At 39.1% G+C, this 17,049-nt stretch overlaps 1 protein-coding gene across 1 annotated transcript in view; it reads right to left on the reverse strand.

Annotated features, from left to right (window-relative positions):
• Positions 1-8,122: 8,122 nt before the first annotated feature.
• The window catches only part of CDYL2 (chromodomain Y like 2), a 59,498-nt gene continuing 50,571 nt past the window's right edge, over positions 8,123-17,049 (reverse strand). The window contains exons 5-7 of the mRNA XM_074550817.1: positions 15,582-15,792; positions 14,712-14,855; positions 8,123-12,620 (exon numbers count right to left, since the gene is read on the reverse strand). Of these exons, the coding sequence (XP_074406918.1) occupies positions 12,462-12,620; positions 14,712-14,855; positions 15,582-15,792 (514 nt within the window). The 3' untranslated portion in view covers positions 8,123-12,461. The remainder of the gene's footprint in view (positions 12,621-14,711; positions 14,856-15,581; positions 15,793-17,049) is intronic.

The raw sequence follows: 17,049 nt of genomic DNA on the forward strand, positions 1-17,049 counted from the left end.
TCCAATGATGCAAATTTTGAAAAAATCACAGGAGGAGATGCTTGGTCTTTGACTTGGAAGGAGCCCCATTGCTGCCATGATTCATTCCATGGATTCCCTTAAACACAAGTGCAGCTCTGGCCTTGGGAGCTCAGAGGGGTTCAGTGGTGCAGAGATGCACTCTGTTAGTTTGCAAATCATAAAATAATTTAAGTTGGAAGGGCCTGCCAAGCTTTAGCTTCACAGACAGTAAAATTCAAATGTTCACAATTATTATCTATATTTATAAACTGTAGTAATTATATGAGTGACACTTAGATTTGATTTAAGAACAAACAGGATCTGTTTTGGAACAGGGTCCCATGTTCATGGCAACCTGTTATTGATTAGTCTAAAAGACACCAATGGCTGTTATGGAGGAATTTAAAGATTTATAAAGAATATAAAGATCCTGCAAGCAATTTTGGGACCTACTAGATTGTCAGCTACTTACTGCATTTATACACAACTTGAGAACTACTGTTATCACAAGAGGAGTTCTAAGAAAATCAAAATATCCCTGTACTTGGTGTTACTGGCTTTTATCTTCTAAAGATAATAGTATAAACTATATCTAAAATATAAACATTTGTCTATGCAGTGTTTTTATTTAATTTCTCCTGTGGTGGCAGTCTTGTGCATTTCAGCTTTACCCTTATGTGTTTTTTCCACTGAGCCTTTATCTTCATTGACACATTTTAAGTTCTAAATATTTGCATTTTCTTTTGGTTGAAATTCATTCTGGCTATGCCAAGTTCCTTTTGCTTACTGCATGTTTTGCTTACCCATGAAGAATCACACTTCTCTCCCCACAGCTTGCTGCTGCAGAACATTTTGGTGCCTTCTGCACCAGGTGTGGTTTTGAGTTGAGTGCCTCCCCCTGGGCCAGTCCCTGTGGGGACAGGTTCCTGCTGTCCCCGTGGTGAGGGCAGTGAGGTTATCCTTCCTCACAGGCTCTTCCTTCTTTTCCTGCTGGTTTTTCACCATCACCCTGCAGAAGGGCTGCTGGCCTCACTGCTACTGCGTGCTTATTTGTTCCTGGATGTGTTCCTGTATATTTTCTTTTAATTTCTGTATTTTCTGCGAGAGAAACTTAGAGTGTGCTTTTAATTAAAAGCTTCTCCTCAGTGACTGAGAGTGCAAGTTTCACAGCTTGCCTGTGCCCTGGCCACTGAACAGTGGACATTGGAATCCTTTCTGATTTCAAATGGATTTGTATTGTGCATGAAAACTGAACATGGTCTGTTGCAGAATGGTTTTGGCTCTCTTTTTTTGTAATTATATATCATTATACTGCTATGAAAATGCAACCTGCCTAAACATTTTATTAGTATTTACTACTTCATTACCAACTATTGCTGAAAACTATACTGAGACTTATTCCACTTAAGCATCCATATTAATGAAATGTAACTCCCCTTTAGAAGGAATATATGACATTCTGGGGAATGTTTTTTCTTGGTTGGTTTTTTCAAGTGAGCCACTTATTTAGTGCTGAGTACTGGAAATTATTTAAAACAGTATCTGCTAATGCTTTCTGCAAAACAATTGGTAATTATATAAATAAAATTCTCAAACAATTATTCACATTATCTGGGTGAAGAGCCTTCATACAACAAGCCACCAAGCTCTGAAGTGTTCAGATATTTCTGGTGCGAAATCAACAATTGTGTTAGCCTTGTGGTGTCACTACATGTGTCATTTCCTTTTCTCTCTCACTCCCCTGGTATGTTCCATTGGATCCAAGCAGTGTAGAATGGAATGACATGTGTTGTAGTGTGTTCGTTAAATTTATTTGTTTCTCCCCTATTTTCTGTATTGTTCCCCCGCTCTGTTTGATAATGGTTCTGCCCTCCCTGTTTTTCTCGCAATAGACCTGCCTGTTATGTTGTTCCCATGGCAACTCCCGCCACTGGGGTTGTCAGTCCTTTTAGTTATATAATTCCTCCTCCCCTTAATACCCTAATATGTACATTTGTTTCTCCTCCCTGGGCCCAGTCAATCACCCCCACTCCTCCTATTTTGCCAGAATCTTCTCCCCTAGGGGGGTTATGATTGGCTGTGGTCCCGGGGCCCCTCCCTTACTTTGTATTGATTGGGTTTTCCCTCATGCCCGTTATGTTGTGTTCACTCCCTGGTTCTTCCTTATTGGTTCAGTGTAAACCCCTCCTTTGTACGCCCACCCCCTTTATAACCTTGTTCCACCCTCCATTTTGTGTCACTTCCTGGTTGGTTTCTGTGGGCAATAAACCTGATTTCACCCCCAGTGAGTGTCCTGCTCCTTTCTCGTCCTGCCTGCAGCGAGATCCAGCCCGCAGCCAGCACAACCTGAGGCCTTCAGACGCTGAGGGGGCTGCCAGGGAACGCAGCTGGGGTTGGCCTTACCTCAGCTAGCGGACACTGACCTTTGGGCCACATACACCTCGCTGCAGACATGCAGATATTGGAATTTCCCAAGGAGGTCACAAAGAAAACCAAAAGAGTGTTTGGGTTTTGCTCAGACATGGCTTAAAGGAAAAAAAGGCCGTGAGAATGTACGTCTGATGGAAAAGTAAAAGGCAGCTGTAAGCAGCAAATTCTCAAGCCTGATCCTGTAAACAACAAAATTCTCAGGCACGTTTCTTAATAATAAGTAAATACTTTGTTCTTGGATAGGTATGGCAAAGCAAAGTGACAAACATGGAGGCCTTGAGAACTGTTCATAGCAGGATGAAAAAACAAGTTTTGGTCTCAATAACAAACCACAGGTATTGAAAACAAAAGGAGGGGTTGGTGTGTAATCTGTCTCCAAAGATGCTCGGGTTTTGCAATATGTGTGAACTTAATTAACACGGTTATAAAATGTGCATGTTGGATCAATAAATGGGAGTTCAATGCTGATCAAAGGATGGGTCGTCTCCCTTTGCTTCTACAGAGGGGTTCTGGCTATATAAAATAATGTTCTAGAGAGTCCTGGAACTCTGCAGGATTTCTGAGAATTAGTGTTATTATAATTATGGAAGATTACTTAGAATCTTCTGCATACAAGAAAGATGTATCTTGATTTTCTTCCATAAATTGCAAGCTTAATGCTGCACACTGATAATCTTTTAAATTTCTCTTTTTTCCAAAATCTCAGATGGAGGAATTTAGCAGTGTGCATGGGGAATTTGCTTTCTAAACTGAAGATCTGCAGTACCTGGTTCACTTCTCACACTTGTGTAGGTCAAGTGCAACCTGTGGCAGAATCCTTCACAGTGAGTGACATTGATTTTTAATGAAGTTCTTCTTTGGTTATACTTCTGTATTTCCAGTCTGTAAGATGATGGAGGAGAGTGTGGGGTTTGAAGAGAAAATCTCCTTCCTGCTGCTGTGTTCTTTTGTGGGACATTGCCACCTTTTCATGTCCTACATTCTGGTCAACATTTGAGCTCACAGCTCAAATTTATCTCCTTGGGCTCAGATGTGTCTGTGTGATCTGCAGCCCCTGCTGCAGTTGTTAACATCTGGCAGAAAGAGATGAAGGATGGGGGAAAAGTCTTTCTGGCTACTCCAGCCATAGGTGATAGTTTTTCTAAACTATAAATTAGACTTTATGAGGGCCATTAGATGGGAGAAAAGACTTTCATAATCTCTGAGGGGACACAAACTGTGTTTCCACCCTGGACGTACTAGGTGCCTACACAAACTAATTCTTATCTCTGCCATTTCACAGGCCAGGCTTCATCAGGGCAGGACAAGCTAACACTAAACGGATGATAGTGGCTGTGAGTTCAGTTCCTGGAGGAGATGGCTCTGGCCATGGAGCTCAGTGAGGCCAGATGTGCAAAAAGCCTGCTTTGTGTAGGCATTTGTAGGCTCAAGCAGCAGAGCTGGCTGTTCTCAGCCATAACTGGGAACTGTATCTGTTCCCTAATGGGGGCAAGCTGGGAATTCACAGTTGCTCTATAATTACTCTTAATTAAAATTAACATTCTGAAGGCAATAACTGCAGTCTTATCTCCCCACTCCTTTCCCCTCCTCCCCAGGTGTCCAGCATGGTTATGTACACCTGTGAGGAGTGAGCAAGAAAGTAGGTATAAAATGCTGTCATTCAGGTTTGGCAGTGTTTAACTACCTTGTAAATGAGTGTTCAGATCTTCAGGTGGATGATGGAGTACTCTTTCAAATACATAAATATTTTAATCTTCACTTTTTTTGTGGTCTTTTTCCATCCTGAATAGAGTACCTAGAGTGATCATGCACACTGATGGAATTCAGTGGGGATTTTTTTACGATGGGTTAATTTCAAAATGATTTAGGAAATCCATGATTTCATCAGTCACTCCACAAGAACACTGTGAAGCAAAGTCATGTGCACAGATACCCCTTTGGGAATAGGACAGATGAGTTGAACTATATTTTCACTAGGAAAATGTACTCCTTTTTTGTCTGTGCAAGTATTAAATATTACCAATTCTAATGCTCTTCAGCATTCAGTCTTACCAGGGTTATCTCTGGGATTTTGGTCAGAGTAAGGATTTCAGGGCTGATGTGTGTTCATGAACCTCTTTCTCATTAGTTTGCTGTTTGCTATTTACTTGTTTGTTCTAATTTAAACGTTGAGAAATTCTCAACGTAAAGTTGGAAGAAAATTGAGATAGTTGCCTGTATTAGAGGTTTAAAAATTCCAGTAATTTTTTGCATTTTTATGGTGTGCTTTCATTCAGTTAGTAAGAAGAATGTTCTCTGAGTGAGGGTTAAATGCCTTGATTCCCTCCGTGGCTGCTGACTCACCATTTCACTGGCACACAGCCATGGTGCATTTGTGGAGTGTTTACCAAGTGCCTGAGTCACAAATGGAGAGCTGTTGGATTTTCTCATACTTGAAATGGTTGGGAAAACTTTTAGCCTTTCAAATCAGCCACATTGCAGACTGTTCCTTTAAAGCGCAGGTTTAATTTTTGAATATATTTTCAGATGAAAAGCATTTATTTAAAAAGCATCATTTAGAAGGAGGCAATGTTTTTGTGTTGTGACTAGTTACAGCCATATTTGGAAGGTGAGTCTTACCAGGTCTAACTGCTTTGGGATATTCCTTTCCAACATTAGCATCCAGGAAAATAAGTCTGCTTCAACCTGCTACATGTAAATACATGAAGAAGAAAATTTGCTGTTTTTCTGGTCTGATGAAGGCAGGTGCTGGGGGTGGGGTGGTGTTATCAGTACCGTGTCTGGGGCTTTTGTCAGATGCCCTGGCCATGGGCATAGGGAGCCTGTGGGTTGCTTTATAGTTAATAAATGTCATGGCTTCAGAGCTCATTGTGGGAGCAGCCCTGTGCAAAGGAGTGATACAAGTCATGACATGAAACCTCAGGGGTGCACCACTGATCTCAGTGAGGGAAACTGGAGCCCACAGTCCAGCAGTGGGATGTGCTGGAGCCATCAGAGCTGTGCTCACCTGCCCTTGGCAGCAGGAGCATCCCTCAGCACTGCAGCCATCAGGAGCTTGGAGCTGTTGCTCATTTTGGGTCTAATGGGCAAAAGATAGACTTGAAGGGAATTGTTTATCAGAGTCTGAGCCCCTGACAAAGTTGCTGCAGCTGCATAGAAAATAAACAAGTGAGAGGCTGAAATAATTAGACATGGGATGAGTTTAGTGTGAATTCCTGTATTCATTTAATGCAAGTGAATTGGTGGGCAGCATATGGAGTAAGCAGGCATCTGGAAGGACAGCAGGAGGAAATTGTTGATCTTTTTTGGAGTAATAGATAATGTAGTACTTATTTACAGACACATCAGAAACACATTTCTGGATGACTGTGAATAACTTATTTCTAGATGATAGTAATTAACTCAGCTCTAACGAGTCAAGATTGCTGCTTAGTGTTAAAATAATTTTTCATTCTAGAAACTCCAGTGCTAGATGAAACTTTTTATTTCATCTTAGGAAGCAGCAGCCGTTTAACAGCCCTTGTTTCAAACATGACTCCTGGTTGCAAAGAGCATTTTTCACTTTTTACAATTGTTCACTAATATATTTCTATCTATGACCAATGTGTAAAATCAGTTTCACAGATGTGTTACACAGTCATCCACAACTCAAGTTGATTAATGTGACTGAAAAGTTGAGGAAGGTTAAAACACAGCAGGGCATGACTTTCTACTAACAGGAGTCAGCAAAAACACTGAAAAGGTTTCTTTAGAAGCAAGTGAAGTCAGGAGGATGATCTCTATTGATCCATGGGTTTAGTTCAAGTGACACCAGTGTCATGAAGTGATAAGGAAAGGTAATACAGTCCAACATAGAATTTTTAAAGTTACTAAATATGAAATGTTTAATTTTCTCAAAATGAAAATTGCCTTCGTTCTCCCATAGTACTCTTAACTGTTCCAGATGAAAATTACTGAGTCACCAGACAGACTTAATAATTGGAATTTAACGAAGTTTTTAACAATTCTGTTTTTATTATATATCTGTAATGAGCAAATTTGTAAAACCAAGGAAAGAGTATAAATTAAAGCAAAGTGGTGCTAACAGAGTTTACAAGGTTTGAATTCTAGAGGGGGTTGTTAGTCTGGCTTTTTTAGTAATCTGAAACTCTCCATGCTATGACTGGAGATTGGTTTTGAGGTTAAGTCAGAGTTGTGAAGAGATGTGTTATGTTTGATTAAATTTTACTTCTGAGGGGGTTTCATGACAAATAAGACACCCAAGGAGAGGTGAATTCCTGAAGTTAATATGTCCAGAATCAAACCTGACTTTTTCCTTTGCAACCAAACTGTCCCCTGGTCCAACTTCTAACAATTGTTTTGCTTTGAACTCCTCCAGTGTTTGAAACTGTCTTTCTGGTTTTTTCACATGCTATCATTTGCTATCATTTCACATGCTTTCAGGACCTCTCCTTGTTCTTGCCATATGCAATATTATTTCTGTTACTCAAAATGAGAAGTGGCACATCTTAGTGTATGCAGAGCTTTGACCTGTTTTTATACCTTAACTGGGATTAATACCTTCCTGTTCTTTTATACATGCAATTATTTTTTTACATCTACGTAACAGATTCCTCTTCCATGTAATGTGTGTATTAATTTGCTGCAGCAAGGATTGACATTTGAAAAACCCTGCAACCCCCCTTCTCCAAATATTTGGATGAAATTTTTTATTTTAAAGAATTTTGCTTTCTTTTAAAAATGAGTTATGTAAAATTAAATTCACATGTTGACAATTTGTGTCAAAACTAACCCAAACTTATCAGTAAAACTGTTAGACAGGAAAGGTGTCACACCCTGTTCATCATGTGCATGTTGCTCCCACTCCATTGGATGCTACATTAATTCCTGACAAGAGTCACTGTAATAAATAATTGGATTTGTTGATAGTGAAGCAAGACTAAACTGCTCAATCCTCTGCTCCAAATAGCTGACCACAGTTTAAAGCCAACCAATATAATTGCCAGAACTAATTGTTTCCTTTGAGTGAATGTAGGTAATTTTTTCAGACCTTATTGGATAACTGGGATGTCTAACCCTGGCTCTCTGTAAAAATCTCCTTCCTTTTCTGCCCCAGGCAGAAGTAATTTACAGTTACTCTTCTAATCACAGGAGATCCATGATTGCAAACGGCATTTGTGGATGCTGTGGGCAAAGAATCCCCTGGAACACAGGAGCCCCTGGCAGGAGTTTTGTCTGGAGCCGTGGGGGCCCCCAGGCTGATCCACCTCCTGCACCAGGCTGGGGCTGGCCTGGTCTGGCAAACACCACTTCAAAATCAAATTCCCTCACGTGGAGCCAAAATCCTGCCTGGAGCACGAATGCTTTAGGTGCTGTGCACATACCAAGTTTGTGAAGGGGTAATGGTGTCCTAGAAGTGCCTTTGTGAGACAGTTCTTGCTGGTTTTCTTGGTCTTGATCAAGGAATGGTAATTGAAATGGATCATAATTGATTTCAGAGAGTTCTTCATGCAGTGTCTCTTAGTGCCCTGGGTTTTGCTATGTGAAAAAAATTCATTTTCTTTTGAAAAGCCCGCTGTGTGCCTGGTGTCTTTGGAAAGGCAGGAGCCTGTGAATAGCATTATCATATATAATGGCTACTACTTACCACATTCATTCTGATTATGTAAAACTGAAAATCACTGCAGTGAAATGAAGTTTCAATGTTTTTATTCAAAGCAGCTTCTCACAATGTATAAATACTGCATATTAACACACATGAAAAATACAACTTCTAAGGCACCCAGAAATGTGTCCATACACTAGTTACAGGACCATCAACAAATAAATTGTGTACAATTTGATCTAGACAGTCAATATTTGATATATCAGAAGATACAAGTCCCTCAGTACTGTACCAGTTTCAGAAAATATTTACAACACTGTGATATAGGGGTGCCTGTACCCTTATAATATTATAATATGTACTCATCATTACAAATATTAGAAACTGTTTTAGTCTGTTCCATGGCATTCTGACAAAATAACTTAAGGGCCTAATTTGCAAAGTTCTACAATTAATTATTTGTGCAAGTTCTGAAAATAAATTTACATTGACATAACTTGTGAATTTTTGGTTCTTTGCTTCATCTCAGAGGTTTGGTAATAAGCCTTACCAATAGACATGCCATCCCAGCTGAACATCACTCCTTTCCCAATAGCTCAGTGGATACATCTTTCTCCCTTACACCTGACATGGATGAGGATGCAGTGTTTGAAGCAGAAAGAGACTGTTTGATCTTCGGTACAAATGTCAAACTAGTTCACTGGCAGGGAACTAATGCTTGATTAGAATAATGCAATTCTTTGGTCCTTTGTTTTTTATGGAAGGCATAACATTTTTATTCACTAAAAATCGAAATCCTGTCTGTGAGCAAGTAAGCTAGTGAATGACTTTCAGTGTAGTATTTAAAGTAGCAGTAAAGAGATTTAATATGGCTTAAAACATACGGTTAATTGGGCAGACACAGATAACACATTGAGGATAGGAGTACCCAAATGTACTATGATAAGATTGTCTATAAGTCTCTTATGTAAACTTCTTTAGTGTCTCCTAAAGAGTGCTGGCTTTAGCCAGATTTGACTTTTATAGACCCAGCCACACAAAGCCTGAGATTAAACTACCATGGTTGGGAGCACAAATGCACAGTTTGTATATAACAAAGCCCATGCTGACAAGTCTACCTATGTTGTTCAAAGAAACAACCCGTATTATCCTTTTCACAAGAAAAACTTAAGGCCCTGTACTCTGATTTGCTAACTTTCTTACAGCAATTATTTGGGGAAGTCCTTAGTGCTGCACAAGCAATTATGCAGCTTTAAAGATTTCTTGTACCTAATGGTAAGGCTTATTCACAAATGCAATGCATTTATAAATTATATTTAAAACTGTAAAGGCTGGAAAAATAATTAAAAAACCCAAAACCAAAAATAAAACAAACCCCAACCAAAACTGTTTGTTCATCCCTAACATTAAAAGAGCATTTTATTCTAATGAAAAACTATTGGCACAAAACCATTATATTATAGATTAAAAGAACAGTTCATAGTAGTGAAAAAGATTGCCTAAAACGCATACCCTAACCTACCACAGAAATATAAAAGTTTATATTTTGAAAATATATACTGTATTAAAGTTTGTAAGCTTATTTATTTAAACAGAAATGTACTGAAATAGTAAACTAAGCAACACTTATCTACAGCAAAAATATACATGCAGGACAACACAAAATAAATCGCTTACCTTTAATATCTACAAATGCAAAACTGTAGAATTTTAAAGATTGTACAAAACAATTTACACAAGAATAAAATAACATACTTAAACAACAAATTGCATTTTTAATCTTAAATACTGTGAATATTAGTAAAGGTACCCAGACTAATATGTACAGTACATCTAGATATCTGAATACCTAGTAAGGATAGAAACACAAGAGAAAATTTAGATTCTGATATTTAAATACTGGAAAAGAAGCTTTCAACATTGTTATTACTCTTTTTTGAAGGGAAAATAGATTCCATGAAAACTAGATTGTAACTGTATAGATATGAATAATTAAAAATGTTAACTATGGTTAGCGCTTGCTTTAATGGAAAAATAATTATAGAAAATGTATTTCAACCATTCCTTTGTCATAAAAAATGCTAAGATACAGATATCTGAAAATTCAGATGAAATGGTGCAGTTTAAAAGATCCAACAATGTAAGATTCTTCTCTGTTTGCAAATCTCTTTCGGAACGCATTCCTTCACATTGCTGAGCAATCTTGCTATATTTATCTACAAAAACTAAGCATAGTATTGAAATAAACTTCCTAAAATCTTATTAACACATGACTAGGAGTTATGGCTCTCTGGATGGGAGTAAAGGAAATAAAGGAAATTGAGGAATCGTGGTACTTTCCATTGCCTTTTTTTCTTTTTCTGAAGGTGTCTGCTGGAGGCCTGATTGTGCAAACTCGTGTGTGTGTGTGTGTGTGTGTGTGTGAGTGGTTTTCACTGGGGTAACCCCTCTTTTTCCAGGTGACTCCGTGTGCACCTGCCCTGCTGGGAGCCCAGCACATCAATCCAACACGCCCCACGGTGCTGCTGGCAAGGGTTGGTATAAACCAAGTGGTGCACCCATCACTTCAAATAGTTATTGAAAGAGTTCTCTTTCAGTCATTTTAAAATAAGCTAATAAGTTCCTTTTAAAAAACATTTTGAACAGGCTAATTAGAAGCCAGATTCTGTCTTTTTAATGAAGAATTACCATGAGAACTTCTGCATTTAGAGTAATGATTTCCTTAAAATTCAGTGGTACAATTAGGGCATAAAAACAGCACTTCGAATTATTTGTGGAAAAAGAAATGTTACATTAATATGTTGAAGGCTACTGTTTACTGTAATCACCTGTTTGTTAACTTTACATAGGCTTTGTTGAAACTCTTTATGGAAATGCTGAGGGAGAAAGCTGAGCAGCCTCATTTGCAGAGGTTTAAATCATAATAAGTCACTGAGCTCAAGGGTGGAGAGCAAGTGCACAAATTACAAAGCAAACAAATGTGCAAAGCTTCTGCTTCAAGAGGTTTCAATTTGGGCGTACAATGGCAGGTGAAGTCTCAGAGCATGCTCCTGTCCTTTCCACACAAACTGCCCATGGCAGGAAAGAACTGAGAGACATCCAGTGTTCAGAAGTCTGTCAGTGTCACTGAACAGTACTAGGATCACATTCCAAAAGAGCAGATTGGATTTTCCTTCTTTATTGTGGACTGCTTTTATGGATAGCCAGAAGTTCTTGTAACAGGTGCTGGGGTGGCCAGATGTGGAGAGCTGGGAAAAGCAAAACAAAACTTCTGCCTCCACTGAGTTCAATGCCTAGCACCTTGTATAAACTGCTGGCCCACACCCAAAGGCCTCCAGAGCAGAAATTATCTCACACCTGAGGAATCAGGCAGCTAGACTAAGGCTCATAAGGATTTGCTTTTAGACTTCAGACCATAAGGGGTGTTTAAACCTGAAAAACAGTACGATGCCACGCAAGGGCACCACTCACCCTGTTACTGATATCGGCTAACAGGAGTATAGTAAACTTAAATAAAGCATCTGGTTGGTGAGCCCTTCAGTGCTCCTCAAGAAGGCAGAAAGTGAAGAGAGACTTAAGGGGGACTCACTGTGTCAGAACCCACTTTTTTTTTTCTCTTAACCCTGGCAAATGAATCTGTTTCATACATTTTTTGTACAGTTTTACACATAGAGGAGCATGCACGTGGCTGTTTCATTTACTGCCCACAATATTCTGTGGGTTTTCTATATATTCTTTATTTTTCTACTCAGTTTGCTGCTAAAAATGTGTTTGCATTCTCATGTGATACCTTCAATTCAGTCAAAAGGGTAATATGAAAATAAGATCTGTGATCAATAAACAGCTGAATATGAACACAAAATAAATAAGTTAAATAAATTTAACAAAGAAAAAATTTCTAGAAGTTTTTGTAAACTAACTTTACATATTATACATATAAATTATCAAATTTTTCCATTAAACTGTTAGAACTTAGAAAAAAATAATTAACATATTTCTAATGTACGGTTTTTGGGTCTATCAAAGGTCGTGCTGACCTAGATTTTAGACTGAGCCCTCTGTGTCAGCCCAGATGTGCTGCAACAGCAAGAATAAGTTAAGAAGGACAGACAAAATAAACCCTTACAGGGGGGTGAGCCTTGCTGGGCCTCAGTGGTGCTTCTCAGCACATGGAATGTAGAGTTGGATGTGGATGAGCAATGTGAAAGATGCAGCCTCTGCACAGGTTACGTGCACTGAACGCCTGCCCACGTCTTGGTTACACAAAATCAAACCAGCTACGAGCAGCTGTGCAGCTCACACAGCCACAGGCATTGGGATCACTGTCACAAATTCCTCACTGATGCATTGCCTCTGCTTCTCAAACATGGTCATGTCTGACTCTGGTCACAACCGGAGCAATTTCTCTTTAAGTTAGGCCAAGATATCAGACTTCATAAATTTTGTCTTGCAAGTAGCTGAATAATGAATCCAGTCCTTTGGAAGAACTCCACAGCTGTTTTAACATCTGACACTCCTTCTCGTTCACCTCTTCAAGTCCGGATTTCAGGAAGCTCCGCACGAGACATTTGGACTCTTCCAACACCTAAAGCCAAAATACAACTCCGTATTTTATTCTGGATCTGAAAAAATTACTGTGGATAATGGCATGACCAGCATTTTAATACTGACTCTGTTTTACGATCTAAATAACTTCTCTGGGCACAGAAATTACATTTGATTTCTAGCCACAACTCCACTTGCTGATAGTCAGCATCTTTAAGAATTGAGGTTGATGGGTTAGTGCCAGGTTTTTAAAAGAATGAGGGATTCTAAAGTACCTTAGTTTATTGAAGGTGCACCATGAAGCACAAGGAGCTGAACTCCCTCACATTGAAATGAAAATGTGTGAGGGACAATATACTGGCTACCTGTTTTCTGGAAGGTGGCCTTTAAGGGTAGACATGTTGGAAACCCAAATGTGGACATCCATTATCTTTAACAATTTTCCCTCATGTATTATTTACTTATCAATACAGAAATTAATAGGAAAGGGCCTTTACTGCAAATCCCCTTTTAAGTCTATCTGCTTACATTTTTATAGAAGTTAAATAGTTTGTGAAAGATTTGTGCTAAGCAAAACAAGCATCCTCCGACTGTGTTGTGGAATTAGATTTACTTGGTAGATACAACAAATTACCTGAGATCTTTGCAATAGAAAGCCCAACCTCAAGCTCTTAGTAATTGTTGCAAGTTCTGAAAGGCACAAACTGTAGGTCCATGGTTGCTCACATAGTTCAGCTTCTTTCTCCCAGACCCATTTTTAAACACATTGAGATTGATTCCTTTAAATTAGTTTTTAAATACACACCACCAGTCTGTATTTCACAAGGAAATGAACTGGTCAAACAAACCCAATAATAATTCCTACATTACTGATTTGCTGAGGACAGGAGATTTAATAAAACTAACACAGTGTTCTGTGGGAAGGGAGGTGCATTCTCTTCATTCAGCTTTGCCCAGACCTTCATGTTAAGCCCAGTTCCTATGTGTTGTGGGTTTCAACACTGCTATTGCAAAGTAGTCTTAGTCTTTAACTCAAGTAAATGATGTTAATAGCAAATCAAGGGCCCTGTGCATTTTTTGTGGTCTGTTTGTGAACAAGTCTTTGAAGGTTTATCTTTGTCCACAACTCAGAACCGGTCTTTCCAAGGCGTCTTGAGAAAATTTCATGGACAGCCAATAGCAGTGAGGGAAGGAAGAATTCACAGTAAAGCCCAGAGGTTTTCTCTACTCAAATAATACACATTATATCAGCATCATCAAATAAAATTCTGCTAAATTTCTAGAGAGTTTCATTCTCAGTGTCTTCTGTGAGATCGAATCTACACTTTGTTTAATTAAAATTCTCTTGTGTCTCTACCTCCTTTTACAGCAGATCTTTCCAATGAAACTGAGGGATGCTGAGCCAGTTTCAGACATAGGAAATACAGCAAGAAACTATAACAGTTTTCACTTTAATTACTGCAGTTTTATTGCAGCCAGTATCACTTTCTTCACTGCATGTTTTTTAAACAAGGATGTGCCCAGAATAGGAGTACATCTGCCTGAAGGGAAAAACCTCTAGGAAGACAGGAAAGGATTTTCTTTCAACTTTTGTGTACACAAAAGGAAAAGTTATAATACACTGTGACCAGAATGTGCTCAAATCCCCCTTGTCTGGATCTCACCTCTCCTTCACAGCAGAGCTTAGCTGGCACTATCCTACCCTTCTGTCTGGAACATTCTGCACCAGCAGTGCAGGTGCAGAAAGAAGGCAGATTCAGCTGAAATCCTGTCCTGTAGGCCAGGACAAAGTGAAGGGCAAATCTGTTTTCTTACAGGTTTCCTAGTACAGTTGTAGAGTTTCAGACTGTTACACCTTCATGCAGGAAACCTGTGCTAAAATCCCCTTTCAAAATCTGGGGCAAGGAGGTGCCACTCATTGAATAACTGCCAATATTGTGAAAGGAAATAATTCCCCCCATCCTGATCCCTGAAAAATGAGAAACTCACTGATTCCTATCCAGGTTTTCTGATGTCAGCCTTCTTTCACAGGTATGGTTGTGGAAACTGAGGTCCCACATGTGACAGGCTTTGGGAGCACACCTTACCTGTGTGAAATGTCTGTGAAATTTAATGGAGTTAGATTTCTTACCACTGCACTGCAGGATGCCATTTCTTTCACTCGTAGCATCACTTCTTGGCTAAATGTTGTTGGCCAGAATACTTGTGACACCAGTCCTCTGCTGCAGGCTTCCTGTGCTGTCAGCTTTCTCCCACAGAACAACATCTCATTTGCCTGTGAAACCAAAAGACTCTGGTAATCTTGGGTTATAATTCCCTTTAAATTTTTCTCATACTTGCCTGCTATTTTTACGATTAAATTACAAATGTTCTTCTGTATCTTTCCATACTGCAAAATACTTTAAAAGGAGTTTCAGTAGCTATTTAAGGATTGTGCAGGTGGCCAGAGCATAGCATGGGTTTAATTTAAGAGAAATGTGCTGGCATGCATGGTGAATCTGTATTGCTGATCTTACAAGAGTAACTATCAGTGATACTGTGTGGAGAGTCATGGAACCCAGTAGGAAATATTTGTGGGGCAAATTCTAATTTATTGGTATAATTGGTATAATAATTCTTATTTACTGGTAAAAGCTAAGCAGCCTTACTGGAATCATTGTGGATTATCTTTAAAGAGCAGAGAGCAGTATCTGGCTGTATTACTGCCCACTCCTAGCATGATAAAGACAACTACTCTGCAAGGTTATTCTGCTAATGTATTTCTTCCCTTTTCTACCATGCTGTTGACAATCTTTGCTTTTTCAATCTTTCTTGTGTACAGCAGCTGTTGTATATTGAATTCCAAGATTATTTCATGATAAGAAGTTGGTAGTGATTAGATGAACTTTCCACAGATTTCATTTTCATTAAAGACAATTAAGAAAACTGTTTACTTTTTAAAGAGAGAAAGAATCAGGAATTTATGAAAGGTTCTTCAGCAATTTGAGGTAGAAAACCTTACCAGTGCAACACCCAGAATTTGTGGGAATGTGTATGATGAGCAGCCAGCTGGAGTGAGTCGGATTGTTGCATATGGTGTCTGAAACCAAGCCTTCTCACTTGCCCAAACGATATCACAGAGTGGTAAAATAGAAGCTCCTAACCCCAGAGCAGGACCGTTGATAGCAACCACAATTGGCTTCTTAAACTGAATAAAAGCTTTTACAAAATCCCTAAAATAAAAAATAAAAGAAAGATCTTGAATACAGAAGTAACATGTAAATATCCAAGTTTAAAGTACTTAATCTGAAAACAAATTAGAACCACAGAAGAACACAACAAATGGCCAGTTTTATGAGGTCAGAACTGCAAGATACTTTCTAGTTTGCACATGGAAAAGTCTGCTTACTTTTAGTTATTTAATCTTTCTGAGTACCTGGGCTGTTGCATAGTTTTGTGTATGTTGTATATGGTCTGATTAAGTGGATTGCATTGAGTGTGATACTTTTTGCAGGAAGGTTTGGTTGGGTTACTTTTACTTCTGGACCAGTAACTCCCGAGCTTGAACATGCAGCACTTCTTGGTTTGTCCCACAGTGGCTGGGATGGACCTTGTTTGGCTGCTGATGAAATATAATATGCTGAATTTTTTTTTTCCAAAAAGTTCTCTTAAGATTCTGTGTCAAAGTTACTGCAAGTCCCATCAGTGGATTTGGAGATTGTAATGTTTATGGCACCAGCAGAAAGAACAAGACATGTAAAGAGGAGTCAGAGAAATGTTTGAACAGGATGAGTGATCTTCAGTTGGATCTTCATTGCAAAAATCTTCAGCAAAGCCTTACAAAGCAGATGCCCTTGGCTGACTACCCCAGTAATGTGATGAGAAATTACAGGGAAGTTAAATGTCATCGGATTCATCTGGATGAATGAACTAGAATAAGTTAAATTCTGTGCAATGAGAGCTTTTAAATAAGCTACCTACCAGCAGCTGTGGAAAGACATCTGTTGAATGGAACGGCCTTTACACCAATTAGGAAAAAGCAAGAGTGTAATTGTGGGCAAATGATGGGCTCCAGCAGCTCAGTGCACAGCAGGTATATGGAGGCAAATGAGATGCTCAGTTACTTTAGAAAAAAGACATGGATAAATCAAATTCCAAGCAGAAGAGGAGATTCTGTCCCTGCACTGGTTATTTATTAGATCCAGAGTGCATCTTTGCTGACAGATTTTAGGAGAGAACATTTTGTCAAATGTGCCCTTGATGAGTTGCTGCTCTCCCACTGAGGTCAAAAGGATCCAGGCCTCTGTACCTGAGCACAGGTGGGCCTTGCATGTTAGAGAGCACATGTGGCAGCTGGGCTGAAGTGCAGGGGCACTGGATGTGTTTTACATGAGGACAAAGAGTCTGAGATGACCCAGCATTAAATTTTCAATTAATACATTCTGTTTTTGAAGTCCTCTAGTAAGGAGGACCATGGGAAAATAGAGAAT

This window comes from Zonotrichia albicollis, chromosome 13 (genome assembly GCF_047830755.1).
Source record: "Zonotrichia albicollis isolate bZonAlb1 chromosome 13, bZonAlb1.hap1, whole genome shotgun sequence".
Classification (NCBI taxonomy): Eukaryota; Metazoa; Chordata; class Aves; order Passeriformes; family Passerellidae; genus Zonotrichia; species Zonotrichia albicollis.